The sequence below is a fragment of the Neltuma alba genome, unplaced genomic scaffold, assembly GCF_004799145.2.
Source record: "Neltuma alba isolate B1F8T4 unplaced genomic scaffold, ASM479914v2 tig00011397_pilon, whole genome shotgun sequence".
Lineage (NCBI taxonomy): Eukaryota > Viridiplantae > Streptophyta > Magnoliopsida > Fabales > Fabaceae > Neltuma > Neltuma alba.
Window position 1 is genome coordinate 50 of NW_021636086.1, and position 17,425 is coordinate 17,474.

The 17,425-nt window shown below is 32.3% G+C and overlaps 1 protein-coding gene and 2 pseudogenes across 3 annotated transcripts; all 3 read left to right on the forward strand.

The window, feature by feature from the left end:
* The first annotated feature begins 225 nt into the window (after positions 1-225).
* On the forward strand, positions 226-1,335 carry LOC114712836 (tubby-like F-box protein 12; annotated as a pseudogene).
* Positions 1,336-1,405: 70 nt separating this feature from the next.
* Positions 1,406-2,749, forward strand: LOC114712837 (tubby-like F-box protein 8; annotated as a pseudogene).
* An 11,958-nt stretch (positions 2,750-14,707) lies between these two features.
* Positions 14,708-16,928, forward strand: LOC114712842 (uncharacterized). Of its 3 annotated transcripts, none has more exons than XM_028897397.1 (3): positions 14,708-14,844; positions 14,984-15,129; positions 15,343-16,928. In XM_028897397.1, exon 3 carries the CDS (start codon positions 15,386-15,388, stop codon positions 16,550-16,552), a length of 1,167 nt encoding a protein of 388 aa, XP_028753230.1. In that variant the 5' UTR covers positions 14,708-14,844; positions 14,984-15,129; positions 15,343-15,385; the 3' UTR covers positions 16,553-16,928. The 3 variants fall into 3 exon arrangements, with proteins under 3 accessions (XP_028753230.1, XP_028753228.1, XP_028753229.1); XM_028897395.1 differs by having other exon boundaries at positions 14,991-15,129; XM_028897396.1 differs by having other exon boundaries at positions 15,034-15,129.
* The last annotated feature ends 497 nt before the right edge of the window (positions 16,929-17,425 follow it).

A 17,425-nucleotide genomic window follows, 5' to 3' on the forward strand; every position in this document is an offset into this window, starting at 1 on the left:
ATTTTTAAACGGAGATTTCAAGATCTTAAAATGTTGATCAGATGAAGTGATGATAGTTAATCTGGATTCTTAAATATTAGTGATTATTTTTCTAAGGAAGAGAAGGATAATAGAGAAAGGAAAAGAATTATATCTTTGTGTTGAACTGAGTCTCTCCTTTCCATGGCAGCCATATGTGCATGGTGCTCGTATATAGTCCCGAAATTCTAAGACAGAGATATATAGTGGTCTTCTGGGACTGTGCTGGAAGATGTCATTCCGAACATAGTTCGTGATGTAAGGGATAGTTTTGGGAGCTTATCTAGGCGGAGTTTTGATGTCAGGCTGACTGGCCACCACCGAGGAAAGTCTCATGGATCTTTTCAAGATTTGCATGATCAGCCTCTAGTTATTCCAAGCAGCCGCCGCTGGGCAAGCCTGCCCCCAGAATTGCTATATGATGTATTAGAAGGCTAGAGGAGAGTGAGAGCACATGGCCTGCTCGAAAGCATGTTGTGCATGTGCTGCAGTTTGCCGTCTTGGAGGAACATGTGCAAGGAAATTGTGAAGAGCCCAGAATTCTGTGGAAAGCTACTTTCCCTGTGTCCCTGAAGCAGGTTTGCTTCACAACTTCTGCATTACTGATTGACCTGTTTGGTTGACTTATTGGTTACATTTCTGCGGAAGTAATACTTTTGGTGAAGCAAAACCCTGATTCTTTTTCATTTTGACCTTTCAGCCTGGACCAAGAGACGGAATGATTCAGTGTTTTATCAAAAGAGATAAATCTAATTTAAACATACCATCTATTCCTTTGTCTCAGCCCTGGTAAGTCTTCCTTTATACATTTGGTAATCTCTTCCATCCACATGCAATGACGTGCATACAGATCATGTTGTTTTCCAAGTTGTGATTCAACTGTTGTCCCTTTTTTCCTTGTTTTTTCAAACTTCCAAATGACATCCTTAGAGATGCTTAAAGCATGGCATGTATACATTGACATTAAGTCTCATATCAAGGTTTTTGACTCAATCAACATGATCATGAATTGCTTAGCAGCAAATTCATACTGTTGCTTCTCTTGATGCTAAAATGGTATTATTTGGCTGCCGAAGGGAAGTAGTAGAGAAGATTTTGAATGTGTCTTACTTATGTCGTGTTTAAGGTTTGTATAGCATTCTCTCTTTTGCTGGCATTCACTCATGTCACTGACATGAGAATCAGAGAAAGCTAGAATATGTCTGCATGTAATTTGATTTTTCTACCATATTCTAATGCACTGAACTCATTGCTTATGCCTTTTTCTTTTTTTTTTAATATATTTTTGTTTCTTATTCTTTATTTGCAGCTTTTTAGTTGAAAATGGAAAATTTCTTCTATCTGCCAAAGGACGAGAAGAACAACTTACACAGAGTATGTTATTTCCATGGATGCTGACAACAATCTCCAGATCAAGTAGCACTTATATTGGAAAGCTGAGGTTAGTTCACTACTCTTATAAAGTGTTTTAACTCGTTATGCTATTCTGTTTTAAAACCGTTTCCTGAACTGACCTAAAAGGAATTCTTATGGATTTAAACTTTGTCTTGTATCCTTGACCCCATATATGATAAAACTGTTAAATTGAAAAATCTGTGATCATGACTTGTGAGTAATAACCGAAGAAGACGATCTTTCATTTGGCATATGCTATCTCGTGTATGAAGGGTATTTTGGAGGATATTTTATTTGTTGTTTCAATAAATTTTGCCAATTTTTCTGAGTTCGTTTACTAATCATGTTTATAAATTTTTTGTTGTTCTGATTTAAAATTGTTGGTCCCTCACACTGATTGGGAATGTTCTTTTGCTTTCATTCGTCAGATCAAATTTCTTGGTACAAAATTCATAATATATGATACACAGCCACCATATACTACTGCCCAGATACCCCCTCCGGGGACCGGAAGGACAAGCCGAAGGTTCAATTCCAAAAGGGTCTCACCTAAGGTCCCATCTGGTACCTATACAACATAGCTCAGGTACGTATGAATTAAATGTGCTGGGGACACGAGGCCCAAGGAGAATGCACTGTATGATGCATTCAATTCCAGTCTCTGCACTCGATACAGACGGCACAGTTCCTGGCCAGCCAGAGCTGCTTCCTTGTGCCCTTGAGGATTCATTCCGTAGTTTCCTTCTCAAAGTCTAGACCACTCCATTGAGTTTCAGTAGTGCACGATTTTCTGACATTGGGGCATCCTGTAGCATGATGAAGAGGATAACAAGATGAGACCCTTGGTTCTGAAGAACAAACCTCCAAGATGGCATGAACAGCTTCAATGCTGGTGCCTCAACTTCCGAGGACGGGTGACGGTTGCTTCTGTCAAAAACTTCCAGTTGATCGCGGCCACCCAGCCAGCTGCTGGCGCACCCACACCATCTCAGCCGGCCCCACCAGATCATGATAAGATAATTCTGCAGTTTGGCAAAGTTGGGAAAGATATGTTCACCATGGACTACCGATACCCTCTATCTGCTTTCCAGGCTTTCGCAATATGTTTGAGCAGCTTTGACACCAAACTGGCTTGTGAATAGACCAATCAAATCATGAAGCAAAGCCTCTGATAAGAGAGATGGTATCCTTCCCTTTTTCTTTTTCTTCTCTCTCTTTCATTTATTTTTTTCTTGCTAGTTGCTACCATTGTGATCAGAATTGGCCATTGTCATCACTCTCAGTTGTATTATGACTCCATTGGTCTAGTGCAAGCCCGATGATGTAGCAAGGGTTTTAGATCATTCTTAACCCCAAAATGTTCCCTTAAATCTCTGGCTCTTCGAACAATGTATCAGAAATTAATTTTAGGTCGTGGTTGCTTCCTTCATAGTCCTGATGTGAATGAACACTCCTTTAATATGAATGTAGGCTCGCTTGTGACTCGCTAATCAGTGTGTTGGTCACACATAATTCAAACTTCCTTATAATATTTAGCTTTTATCTTTTACTCTTGTGAGAGTCTTTAAGGAAGTTTCAAATTATGATCAAATAAATAATGCTTGAGGATGCATGTCTGGAAGTTTAAAGTGTTGAGATTTTTCTTGGAAATTGTGGTGGTTTGGAAATTAATGGAGGTTGGATGTAAATTAAGAGTTTCTAATCTGAAGTTTGGATACTAGGCCATTGAAAACTAGCGACGGTTGAAATGGATTGTTCTTCATGGACAAGATCTAGGCAGTTTTTATTTGTTTGCTTTTATTTATTTTTATATACTACAGTGATCCGTTTCTATATAAATGTAGCTTCGCAATCTTGTGTATAAATTAAATTGAGGGTCCTGTGCATAGTTCAAAGATGAGTTACCCTTTTATGGCTTATGAAGGGTGACATTTGATTTTATAGATTCTATATTATACATAGGTGTCAATTTAGAATTATTACAATTTAATATCATTGTATAGAGTTTATTTAAAGAAATCATTGGTAAGATGTAAAAAATCAAGGGAAATTTTGTATGAGGTTTCAAGAAAAGGAAAAAAAAAATAATTATAAAAAAGTTCTAATAATTAGTGAGTTGTTATTTTATACACTAAAATTTGTTATTATGTTGTTATTGGCATTTTTTCTGTAATTATATATATTTTTAGAATTTTATAGCAATTTTCTGAAAAATTCAATCATCAATGAATATATCAGGTTATGGAAGTTATATTGTTTATTAGTCATGAATAACAATTTTTTTTCTAGGACAATTATGGTATGAAAATATCCAAGTTAGATTTCTATCCACATGATTAAATCATTTCCTCTTTTTTTTTAAAAAAAGAGGGATTAACAGTTGGGGAAAAAAAAATCATAATGCCTGTGTATCTTTCTCCAACCCGTCATTATCAAAGCTTATAGAATGTCTAAATTCAGTTAGTTGACAAAGCCCCTTTTATTTTTCCCATTTGAAATTTGAAACACGTGTTCATACATGATTCATTTGATCTGGATCCAACTTTGACAGCCTTTCTTCTTCACGTAATTATCACCAAGATGTCAATTCATTGAAGTATGGTCTCTTACGGCAGTAAGATTTTTTCATTAAAAATGATTTAGACTATAATGGATGAAATTGTCAACACAATTGACATGTATTGTTAACTGGACTTGAAATATTTGGTGGGGAAATAGTAAATACTACACGTGAAATGGTTCGGAAAACAACTTTCTGAGAAGTATTATAAATTAAAATTATTTAAAATGACAACAATTAAAAAAAAAAAAAGGAATCACCAAAAAAAAAAACCCCAACCTAATCTACAAATTATGAGCAGGCTGAGTTTCTAGGTGAGCAATAAAGGAAAACACACAAAATAATTGAATTCAAAAGTTTATTCCGTTAAATGAAAATATTTTTAAAAATTTTAATAATGCAATCTTTGATCAGGCCTCCTTCTTCTTTTCCCCCCTATTATTTCTCCAATTATATATATATATATATTAGTCTATATACTTATAATTTTAAGAAAAATGATTTTAATAGCTGCTGACTTGATTCTTACCCATCAAATTGTAAACGATTATGATCCTAATAATCTTTTTAATGACGATAGTAAATAAATTTTATTCTATTATTTTTTTATTTTGTAATTTGTAGTGGCTAACATATCTCTTAGCAAGCATCCACACGTCAGTCATAATTAACAAATTATGAATATAAAAATTACTGCATGTTTTTGAGAAATTGCAAGTGCCTAATTGAAAAAGAATTACAGGGGACTTGATCAAAAATCAAGTAATACTATAAAGACCGGCAAAATTAAACCTTTTTTTTTTTCATATTTTTATTATCAAATTCATGCAGCTGAAAAGAGTAAATAAAAGTGATTATACATATGTGCGTGTGAATTTTAAAATACTATTTTTTATTTTAATTATAAGATACTCCTCTAGTTCTTAATATAAGACATAATTATTGAGTTGATTTTGATTCTAAATATAAAACTTATTTCTCATATTTATCAATTTTTTCTAAATTATCCCTGTAGATACTCTCCCAACTATAATCAAGTAAAAGAAGAAAAGAGGATATTATGGTGTTTTAAGAAAAACATGTCATATTTCTTATAATTACTTAATTTAATCTAATTAAATTAATTAAATAAGTCTTATATTAAGGATTAGAAGAGTATTATTTATAGTTTATAAACGACTGGAGCTAGTAATAAAATAAGGATTAGTGGAATGGAATATTGATGGAAACTGGAGACAAGTTCATAATTGCTGTCTCTTGGTTGGGTTGAAGAGTCAGGAGTTTGTGTCTGCCAGGCACTGCCTTCCATGATAGCAGCATCTTCTTCCTTCATGGATAATGTTTCACGCAATCATTTTCTTTTAAATTAAATTAAATTAAATTCCTTAAAAAGTCATGGCTCACACATCTGGAACAATTTTGATTCCCTCTAATTTCCTATTTTCATTCTTATCTTTTTTTAACGATTCTTATTAATTTATTTTTGTTGTGACGTGCCAGTTGACTTCAATATTTTTAAAACTTGTTGTGATTTATTTATTAGTACAACAAGCAACATGACACGACATGCAACAAATTAAAATAGATAGTCTTTTTTTTTTTTTAAAGAAAATTAGATTGAAAAAAAATCACATTTTTTTCGTTCTAATTTAAGCTTTTGCTGTTTATCATCTAGTGAGATTAATATAAATTATAAAACAGGAACAAGTTTATTGTGGGGGAAATCACACTCTAGGGCCCTGGTAGAAACATATTTATGCTTTTGGACTTTGCCTTAAAGAAATTACAATAAAACTTTGGGAGAGAAAAATATCCATATATATTTTTTTATTACAATCAATTTAAACACATTCACACGTACAAAGTATAAACATAATAATATTAGGTGCGAACTCAAAACCTCATTTAAGTATGATAGATAGTATTGTTACTAAAAATTAAAAATTAGTAACGAACATGGAAAACTAAAATTTCAAATGATCCATATATTACATAGTTTTCTGTAATTTATAAGTGAAAAATATATAATTCCCAACTCTAGTTTTATAATACACAGCTGTAATTATATCAAATATATCAAATTTGAGACTGGATCGGTGAATTGGTTTATTAATTATTACTGAGCTTCATCCCATAATTTGAGTGAATTTGACATACTATAATTAAAAGTTTTGCCTTCTTTTTTTTTGGTGCATAATTACATGCATGAGTCATCACAAATTTAGATTTGATGTAGATAATTTACTATTCTTTCTGTTCTTAATATAGGACCTAATTATTGAGTTGATTTTAGTTCTAAATATAAGACATATTTATCATATTTATAAATTTTTTCTAAACTACCCCTATAGATACTTCCTTAACTATAATCAAGTAGAAGAGCTAGGGAGAAAGGATATTAAGGAAGATGATTATGATGTTTTAGAAAAACATGTCATATTTTTTATAATTAACTAATTTACCTAACTTTCTTAATGTAATCAACTTAATTAAATATGTTTTATATTAAGAACCGGAGTATCATGAATTGCAGTTCCACAAATATAAATACAATACTGTCAGCACTTCTGTTATGAAATCGTTTGCTTTAAAAGATCTCCCATGAAAGAATATTTATGGAAGAACCGGTTCTTTTTCCCATATGTTTAACGACTTCACTTTTCAGGATTCACAAATCGGAGCTAATAGAAACAAGGGGAAATTTCACTGTAGGACCGCAGAAGACAAATAATTCAAAGAGCCCCCAAAACTTTCTGAAACCTCACTGCAGGACCAAGGGACCAATATGATATTAATTTTTAGAGTGAGATTACAATAATACCCCTCCCTTTTTATTTTATTAAAAAATAAATATTTACCGGAGTTACTGTTCCGGCCACCGGAGGTCGGAGGTCCGGCCACCGGCGCTCAGGTGGCCGCCGTCGGGGTCCGGTCACCGGTGGCCGCCGTCGGGGTCCGGTCACCGGTGGCCGGAACAGTAACTCCGGCGGGACCTCCGGTGGCCGAAGTTTTTTTGTTTAAAACAAAGTGGCCAAAGGGAAGGTTTGAACCCAGGACCCCTTGGCACACCAAAAGACTTGTAACCACCAAGCCAAGCAACCCATTCAATCATAAAATGCAAATAAAACTATATATAACAAAATAAACGCAACAGTCCAAATGTAAGTGAACAAGTGAAATTAGACGATTTACAAATGGAATTCAGAAATTTGCAACAAAAATTAGGCAATTTACAAATAACATAATAGAAGTCATAACCCCAAATGCAAGTGTTTAAGTGCAAATGAGTAAGTGAAATTTGAAGATTTACAATAAAATTTTATGGATTTACAACCCAAATTTGGCAAACACAAGAGAATTCACAACCCAAAATGTAAGTGTTTGAGTGTAAGTGAACAAGTGAAATTAGACGATTTACAAGTGTAATTCAACAATTTACAACAAAAATTAGACAATTTACAAATAACATAATAGAAGTCATAACCCCAAATGCAAGTGTTTAAGTGCAAATGAGCAAGTGAAATTGTCGAATTTCACTTGCAAATCTATAAACTTTTGTTGTAAATCTTCAAATTTTATTTGCTCATTTACACTTAAACACTTGTATTTGGGATTGTGAGTTCCATTATGTTATTTGTAAATTGTCTAATTTTTGTTGTAAATTGCTGAATTTCACTTGTAAATCGTCTAATTTCACTTGTTCACTTACACTCAAACACTTACATTTTGGGTTGTGAATTCTCTTGTGTTTACCAAATTTGGGTTGTAAATCCATAAACTTTTATTGTAAATTTTACTTGCTCATTTGCACTTAAATACTTGCATTTTGAGTTATGACTTCTATTATGTTATTTGTAAATTGCCTAATTTTTGTTGCAAATTTCTGAATTCCATTTGTAAATCGTCTAATTTCACTTGTTCACTTACATTTGGACTGTTGCGTTTATTTTGTTATATATAGTTTTATTTGCATTTTATGATTGAATGGGTTGCTTGGCTTGGTGGTTACAAGTCTTTTGTGTGCCAAGGGGTCCTGGGTTCAAACCTTCCCTTGGCCACTTTGTTTTAAACAAAAAAACTTCGGCCACCGGAGATCCCGCCGGAGTTACTGTTCCGGCCACCGGTGACCGAACCCCGACGGCGGCCACCTGAGCGCCGGTGGCTGGACCTCCGACCTCCGGTGGCCGGAACAGTAACTCCGGTAAATATTTATTTTTTAATAAAATAAACGGGAGGGATATTATTGTAATCTCACTCTAAAAATTAATATCAGATTGGTCCCTTGATCCTGCAGTGAGGTTTCAGAAAGTTTTGGGGGCTCTTTGATATTAATTGTCTTCTGTGGTCCTACAGTGAAATTTTCCCTAGAAACAAACTCCAAACCAATGCCAACTATCCATTAATTTTGCAATGCCTTCATCTTTACTCCAATCTCCTGAGTTCGGTTTGGGTGCTTAATTGCTCATCATCAGTGGATGAGAAATCCGAACTGTCCAGATTTGATATTAATGATATTGCTTTAATATTGTTAATCAATTATTTTTAACTAACTTCTTTTTTTTTGAAAAAAAATAATGGTTAAGATATTCATTATTTTTAATTTTTATTCTACACCCATTAAAATAATTATTTAAAAAATAATTAAAAAAACTAAATTCAGATCATCTAAATCAGATCTGAACGGTGCAAATATAATGAGTTGATGAGTACCAAAACTCATTTCCAGACTCCCATGTTTTAACTATAGCTTAGTAGAAGATTTTGTCACTGCTTCATACATTTTCTCTTTCAGACGTTAAAATTGTTTCTTAGCCCTTCCTCTTTGGCTTCTTTAGTAATTTTATTTGTTTATTAACTTATTGTAACATTTAACATTTTTATGTATTTAATACTCCTCCGGTTCTAAATATAAGACTCATTTTGTAATGTAAAATTTTATACTACAAAATGAGTTTTATATTTAGGACCGGAGGAGTATTAAATACATAAAATATTAAATATACTATAAAATAGGTCTTGAAGGGAGTATCATTTTGTCATTTGCCAAAAAATATTACTGCGAATTGAATATAACTCAATTAAATTTCCGTAACTTAGAAATATTATCCGTGATTTAAAATTAAGCTTATATAGCACTATGTTTTCTCATAAAGGTTTTATAATTTACATGTGCACGGTTTATGATTTGTAGTTATGTATTATTTCATTCTTTTCGGCTAAGCGGCAAGATCCTTCAGTGTGATTTCTCGGATTCAAAATTCCCATTAATAGTCCACTGAATCGACCAAAAGTGACTTCTATAAAAATAATTATGGGTATTGTGAACAAAATAAAAGTATTTTTTTTCATCATCATTTAAAAAATATATATATGTGAAAGCTGTTTTCGTGTCATGTCATTTTTTTCTTCGTTGATTTTTTAAATAATAAATACATTATGTTTCAGTGGTCAATGATGTTCCACGTCCCAGCTACTGCATCTCTCTTATTATTATTATTATGTCCCATTTTCAATCCATCCACTTGTTATTATAAAAATAAAAACAAAATAAGGTATCCCAATAACAAGCTACCGACTTCTCATGTTTTAATTTATTTTTTAAATTCTAAATATAAAATGCAATAATTGAATTATATAAATTAAAATAATTATAATTTGCACATCACATTTTGTTATTAAAAAATAATTTTCTAGATTTTCTTAAAGGAGACTACTCGTTTCAATAAAATATTAATGTATTGAATATCTGTTAATGAAAAAACAATTCTCTCAAAAATAAAACTACACAGTTTTCTTTTAAAAAAATCTCTTAAGCTAATTATGATACTCCTCCGATTCTTAATATATGACCTATTTAACTAATCTGATTAAATTAAAAAAGTTAGAAAAGTTAGTTAATTATAAGATATATGATATGTTTTTCTTAAGACATCATAATCATTTTTCTTAATATCCTCTTTCTCCCTTTTACTTGATTATGATTGAAAGAGTATCAATAGAAATAATTTTAAAAAATTTAATAAATATTAGAAATAATTTTTATATTCAGGACTAAAATTAACTCAATAATTAAGTCCTATATCAAGTATAGGAGGAGTATGTTGCAAGGATGTTCGAGCTTGCAAGTCATACAAATTGTTAGGTGCATTATATTAGATTAGACGGGCGTATATTTTGGGATTATTGGTCTCATGTTGGTAAGGGCTTTTTTCTACAAAATGGAGTCTGATTGGAAAATCCAACTGGAGTATTTTTAATTTCTGATACAAATGATATTTTGATAAAAAGTTATAAAACAGGGAGATAAAAATAAATTAAGATTTTATATTGAAGACTTAAATCAATCTCCAACTTATTCTTACATTCAGGATGTGAGGTAATAATATGGTTATTGTGCTAACTTTTTTTCATATGGTATAACTAACTACTTTATAAGAAAAACTAGCTATTATCTTGATGTATATAATTAATAGGAGAATTATAATCAAATCCCACAAAAGAGAAATAATTACCAAAAGATCCCAATAACAATTTCAACAGCTTATAATAACAAGTCCTATAATGAGAATGACAACTTCTGAGATTTGTTTTTTAATTTTTTTTTTTGTTTGAAACCTCATTGTAATTCGTCCTAATCAATAATATAGCCTTGTACTTTGATTGTAACCTTTGGCTGTCCAATTTATCCATCTCATGTGCCTGTTAGTCCACCTAAAAACATTCATGAGTTGGCTTAGGTCAAGTATTGACCCGCATTGCACTTGATTTTGCGGTTGTTTGGCGGTAGGGGTGTTCACGGGACGGATCGGGACCGGGACAGGCCCGTCCCGGTTCCGTCCCGGTGAACAGTAACGGGACAGATTTTCTATCCCGTGTCCCGGCCCGTCCCGGGGTTGTCCCGGTCCCGGTCGGGACGGGACCGGGACGTCCCGAAATTATTATTTTTTAATTTTTTTAATTTTTTTTAATTTTTTTAATTTTTTTTAAAAATCTGATTTTTTTAATTATATTTTTTTGAGCTTAAATCTTATAAAAACATCTTTTTTATTTGTTTGGGCACTCTTAAACAAAAGCTCAAAATATTACATATAATAGTTATTAAAAACTCTAAACAAAAGCTTTTAACACAATAAAAACTTGATAAAAATTCTAATCATCAATAATCTCAAATCATTAACAAATATAAAAACTCTAAATAAATATATCCATAGTTCCATACAATAGTCTTAAATCTTAAAAAAAAATGAAAAAAATGATATTATATAAAAATTAAAAAAATTAATTTTTTTTTTAAAAAAAGGAACCGGGACGGGACCGGGACGAGACGACTCCGTCCCGTGTCCCGTCCCGTCCCGGTCCCTTTTTTGTCCCGTCCCGAAAAATTTCGGGACGGATCCGTCCCGTCCCAATAAGACCGGGACCGGAACGGGCCGACCGGGACGGGCCGGCCTTGAACACCCCTATTTGGCGGTGTGGCCTTATTTAATTACAAATTACATTTAAACTAGTAAAAATCTTGTGCTGTTTTTTTTTTTTTGGGTTTGCGCACGAAGTGAATTGTATTATTTATGACTTAAAAATTTTATATTTTTTGGGTCAAAAAAATTTATTATTTGATAGAGTGTGTGTATATATATAATACTACCTTCACTCACAAATATAAGAGCTAATTTATAGTACAATTTATCCTAAAAACTAGTTTTTATATTTAGGACCGAAAGCAGTATTAATTATAATATCATTAATATGATTTGTAAAAATATTTTATGGGTTCTTGTAAATTGTAATTCTTCAATTTTGAATGTACAAGTCATTTAATTAATTTTGGTAGATTAAGAATGCTAAAAAAATTATTTAATTTTAATAAATATGTCCTAATCTCTTTAAAATATTAAATTATATCTTAGTTTATGTGTTATATAAATTAATTTAAAAAATGATAAATATAAGAAGCAAAGTGAATTAAAATCCTAAAATTCAACTCCAAAACAAGCTCCTCATTTAAAATCGAATGATAATTTTTCATAAAATTATTTGGCATATAGTGTTATTTAACTAGATTTAAACATTTTTTTCCCTTCCTGCCAACGAAATTTAAGCATTGTTTTGGTCTACACAAGAAATTGGTGTCATAAATTATATTTTCTATCTGTAAGATTTAAACCTGGTAAAAACTAGTCCTTGTTTGCGGAGAATTGGTATAGAATATTAAAATTGAAATTATATAGATTATATTTTTCTTCTGAAAGAAAAACAATCAAAATTTTATGTACTATTTAGTCCATGAAAAGTAATAAACTAATTTTTTTTTTCAAATTCATACGGTCTGGTCAAGTTGTGCTGAATTAGTTGGTTGGCTCAACTTGATCATGTGGTGTATGTCCCAATTTGTCAAATATATATTTTATCTCATGTTACAAATAAATGTACCATTGAACATAAAATAATAATATATCATATATTATTCTATAAAATATCCCACTAAGTGCCACCTAATATTAAGAGAAAATGACACAAAAATGATACTTAAACTTGGAAATGATAAAATGGTTATCTGAATTTGTAAAATCATAATTTAGTCACAAGTGATCAATTTGGTATTTATAAATTTGCTGAAATAACTATATTACCCTTCATTTTATTTGTTGTTTTTAAAAAACCAAAACCCCCACTGACCGGCCAGTCGTTGGAGCTCAACGACTGGTCGACAATTGGTCTTTAGAGCTCCAGTGGCTAGAAACAATTATTTTGAAAATTTTTACAACTTCATTATAATGGTTAACAACTTTTGTAATGCTATTAACAATTTCAGTATAACAGTTAACAATAGGTTTATTAGAAAATTCAACAATTGGTCGACGAAACTCTAGTGGCCAGAAACAAATTTTTTAAAATTTTTTTACAATTTCAGCATAATGATTAACAACTCTTGTAATGCTATTAACAACTTTAATATAGCAGTTAACAAGAAGTTTTCCGGCAAATTCAAAAGGTAGCATTTTTACAACTTCAGTAATGCTGTTAACAATTCCACAGCTCTATTAACAACTTCGGTATAGCATTTTAATAATAGGTTTTTTTAAAAATTAAAAAAAATGGCATTTTTACAACTTTAGCAACTAGTTTTTTTTAAAAATTTTTTTTACAATTTCAGTATAACGGTTAACAACTTTTAAAACCTTGTTAACAACTTCAGTATAGCAGTTAACAGGTTTTTCAGGAAATTAAACAATTGGTCACTAGAGCTCCAGAAACAATTTTTTTAAAATTTTTTACAATTTCAATATAACAGTTAACAACTCTTGTAATGCTATTAATAATTTCAGTATAGCAGTTAACAAAAAGTTTTTTAGAAAATACAAAAAGTAGCATTTTTACAACTTCAGTAATGTCGTTAACAAGTTCCGTAACTCTATTAACAATTTCGGTATAGTATTTAACAACAGCTTTTCTTAAAAATTTAAAAAAATAGCATTTTTACAACTTTAGCAACTTTTTTTTTTAAATTTTTACAATTTCAGTATAATGGTTAATAATTTTGTAACATTATTAACAATTTCAGTATAGCAGTTAATAATAGATTTTTTAAAAAATTTAAAAGTAGTATTTTTACAATTTTAGTAACGTCGTTAACAACTTATGTACGTCTATTAACAACTTTGATATAGCATTTAACAACAAGTTTTCTTAAAAATTCAAAAAAATAACATTTTTACAACTTTAACAATTTTTTTTAAAATTTTTACAACTTCACTATAATGGTTAACAACTTTTGCAACGTTATTAACAACTTCAATATAGCAGTTAAAAACAAGTTTTTTTGGAAAATTCAAAAAGTGACATTTTTACAACTTCAATAATGTTGTTAATAAATTCAAAAACCTATTGTGAACGACTATACTAAAATTGTTAATAGCATTACAAAAGTTGTTAACCGTTATATTAAAGTTGTAAAATTTTTTAAAAAAATTGTTTCTGGTCGTCAGAGCTCCGGCGACCAATTATTGAATTTTCTGAAAAATTTGTTATTAACTACTATACTGAAGTTATTAATAGCGTTATAAAAGTTGTTAACTGTTATTCTGAAGTTGTAAAAATTTTCAAAAAACTTGTTTCTGGCTGTTAGAGTTTCGGCGACCGGCTGACTAATGAGGACTTTGGTTTTTTAAAAACAATAAATAAAATGGAGGGTAGTGTGATCATTTCAACAAATTTATAAATGTCAAATTGGTCACTTATGAGTAAATTAGGATTTTACAAATTCAGGTGATCATTTTGGCATTTGCAAGTTCAAGTATAATTTTTGTGTCATTTTCCCTAATATTAATATTTAAACTTAATTGAAAGATATCTTATCAAACGTCGTGCTATTAACATTTATTCCATTAAAACTGATGCTGCGGTTTCTGTACATAATTTTTATTCTATCCGTAATCCTCCTCCGGCAATTTATTATTTAAAAAAAATTTTTTAATGCCTATATTATTATAAATCAAAGAACTGTAAGGGAAATTGATGTGCTACCCAATTATTTTAGTTTAGTTCACATGATTTTTCAAAAGGAAAAAATATTGTTGAGGAAGTTGATGGTTTTAATTTTATTTTTTAAAAAATTTGGCGTTTTCAGTTTTCACGTTATTTTCGTTTCGTTACATCAGTTCCTTCAACTGACGACAACCAAAGCGAGGGCTTCGGTCCTTCGCTAGGGTTTGCGAATCTGCCATTGCCCATTGTTATGCGCTTGTGCTTGTTACGACTACTTTTTACTTGTAAAAGCTTCAAAGTTCTTATTTTGTGCTTTCCCTTTGAACTCGATCCTTCTGAAAGACTCATGTTAAATGTGTTCCGAGTACCTGATTCGAAGTTCAAAGGTATTCCCTTTATTCTCCACTTCTAGATTTTCTTCATCTGTGTTCTTGCACTTGCAGTTTCCTTACATGGTTTTCTGGAAAATCTTTAATTTATTTGAAGCTTTTTTGAATTTGCATCTGGGTGTTGACAATTCTGAAGTTTTCAGGGAAAAAAGATTTGATTGTTAGTTGACACTGTTTTTGCCCCAGAATCAAGTCAATTACGAAGAAATTGTTTGATCTTGAGCATGGTTTTGCAAATTCTTTTGTTCGAGTTTGAAGTGATGGAGAGCATATGATTGGGAGGTAAGATATTTTGTGATTGGAGTTTGGCTTTCAGGATTGGAATTTGATCAATCTGTTGATTGGATCCGCTTTGAAGTTAATGAATTTGACCAATTGGATATTGAGTGTTTAATTATGATGAATTTAGATGCCTCAGGATCAGATACATTTGAATTAGAAAAAAGCCTTCATGGTGGGTTTCTTTGATCTGTTGATTTTGGGCTTTTGGTGTAGAATACTGAGTATCTTGAGGGGGAGTAATCTCTGAAGTTTGACAATGTCGTCGGATAGTCAGGGCCCCTCAACACCATTTTCCTCCATTGGCCGTTCATTATTTGGTATCAGGCGGGAGCAGGTTCATTCTTTGGAGGTGAGTCATGAATCCGGATCCCATGATACAGGGCTTGAATCATTCCAGAAGCTGGTCACAGATAGATTCGATGAGCTTTGTGGGGTCAGTGATGATGAATTGCTCTCTATCCAATGGATGCTGAAGCTCCTTGATGCATTTGTCTGCTGCCAGGAGGAATTCAGGGCCATTCTACTGAATAAGAAGGAACAGATCTCAAAACCCCCTCTTGATCGAATAATTTCTGAATTCTTTGAGAGTTCAGTGAAGGCACTTGATATTTGTAATGCGAGCCGTGAAGGGGTTGAGAAGATTCGGGTGTGGCAAAAACAATTGGAGATTGTCATGTCTGCCTTGGACTCTAAAAAGAGAGCATTAAGTGAAGGCATGTTTCGGAGAGCAAGAAAGGCATTGATGGATTTGGCACTGGCAATGCTTGATGACACTGGGTCTGCTTTTTCACAACGCAACCGATCTTTTGGACGTCATAACACAAGCAAAGATAAGCATTCCCACTCAGGGCATTCTCGGTCTCATTCTTGGAGTGTATCTCGCTCCTGGTCTGCAGCCAAGCAACTGCAATCCATTGCAAATAACTTGGCTCCACCTCGTGCAAATGAGACTGCTGCAACCAATGGTCTTGCTATTCCTGTGTTTACAATGTACTCTGTTCTGTTGTTTGTCTTGTGGTCTCTTGTAGCAGCGATTCCTTGTCAGGATAGGGGTCTGAATATCCATTTTTCAATACCGCGGCAGTTCTCATGGAGCACCCCCATAACCTCACTTCACGAACGAATCTTGGAGGAGTCTAAGAAGCGTGAACGCCGGAACTCAAATGGCTTGTTGAAGGAGATATATCAAGTGGAGAGATGTACCCAACACTTGACAGACCTGGTGGATTCAGTCCAGCTTCCATTAACAGAGGAGCAGAAATTTGAAGTTGAACAGGTTACAGAGGAGTTGAATTTGATTTATGAATCTTTTAAAGGTGGTCTGGATCCACTGGAGTGCCAAGTGAGGGAAGTTTTCCGAAAGATCATGGCTTGCAGAACTGAGGGGCTGGAATACCTGAGTATGTCAAACTATGCAGAGTAAGGAAATCGGTGAACTTGTTACAGAGGAAGATCAAATGTACAAATTTGTGAAGCGTACACATTTTGTATCTTGCTTTTTGGAAGGAGGAAGAGTTACCAAATGCGTTTAGAGTATAAACTCCTAGCCTGCCTTGTATTTGTCTCTGTACTTGTGTGAGAGAACATAATGTTCAGGTTACTTCCTAAATATCTCATGCCTTATTTGCTCATATGGTTTATGTCTTGCACTTGCACTTTTCTTACAAAATTTGTAATACAGTAAATTCTCACAATGAGGAAAAAGAAAACATTCATGAGCTTTAAGCCATCCTTTTTGTAATGACACTGCTGCTAGTATTACTACTCTAGTGATGTCCACTTATTGTACGGAGGACAAATATTTTGGAGACAGAAAATGTCATCCTCAAGAGTTTGATTGTGCTTGAAACAGTCAAATGAGATGTTATAGGTGATAGTAAAATTACATGCTTTTTTTAACGCACAATTTAAATGTATGTACACAAACATGTCAACGGCTAGTTGAGACCTTCTCCAAGCGTGGGGGATTGTACTACCATTGAGACAGTTTGCTGTGAACACGTTTTATTTCTCAGGCCATGGTCTAATTACAAAGTTGGTAATAAACTTCTCGATATGTGTTTGATTTTGGGGTCTGATCATAAAGTAAGTAATTAATTACAAATTTTGGTTCAAATGGCTAGAAACGTTTGTTTTCCGAAATTATTCTCTTTAAAATAATGAGTTGTCAATGATTCCACAATGAAATCATACATGACGTATCAAATGGTTGCTACCTGATGATATACACAAGAAGCTCTATCAGATGCCCGCCGTAATGTTGGATTTATTTGGAACAATAAATACTTTAAGAAAT

What these genes read in the sequence shown, in the direction of transcription:
- LOC114712842 (XM_028897397.1), top strand. Translation starts at nt 15,386, where the DNA reads ATGTCGTCGGATAGTCAGGGCCCCTCAACACCATTTTCCTCCATTGGC.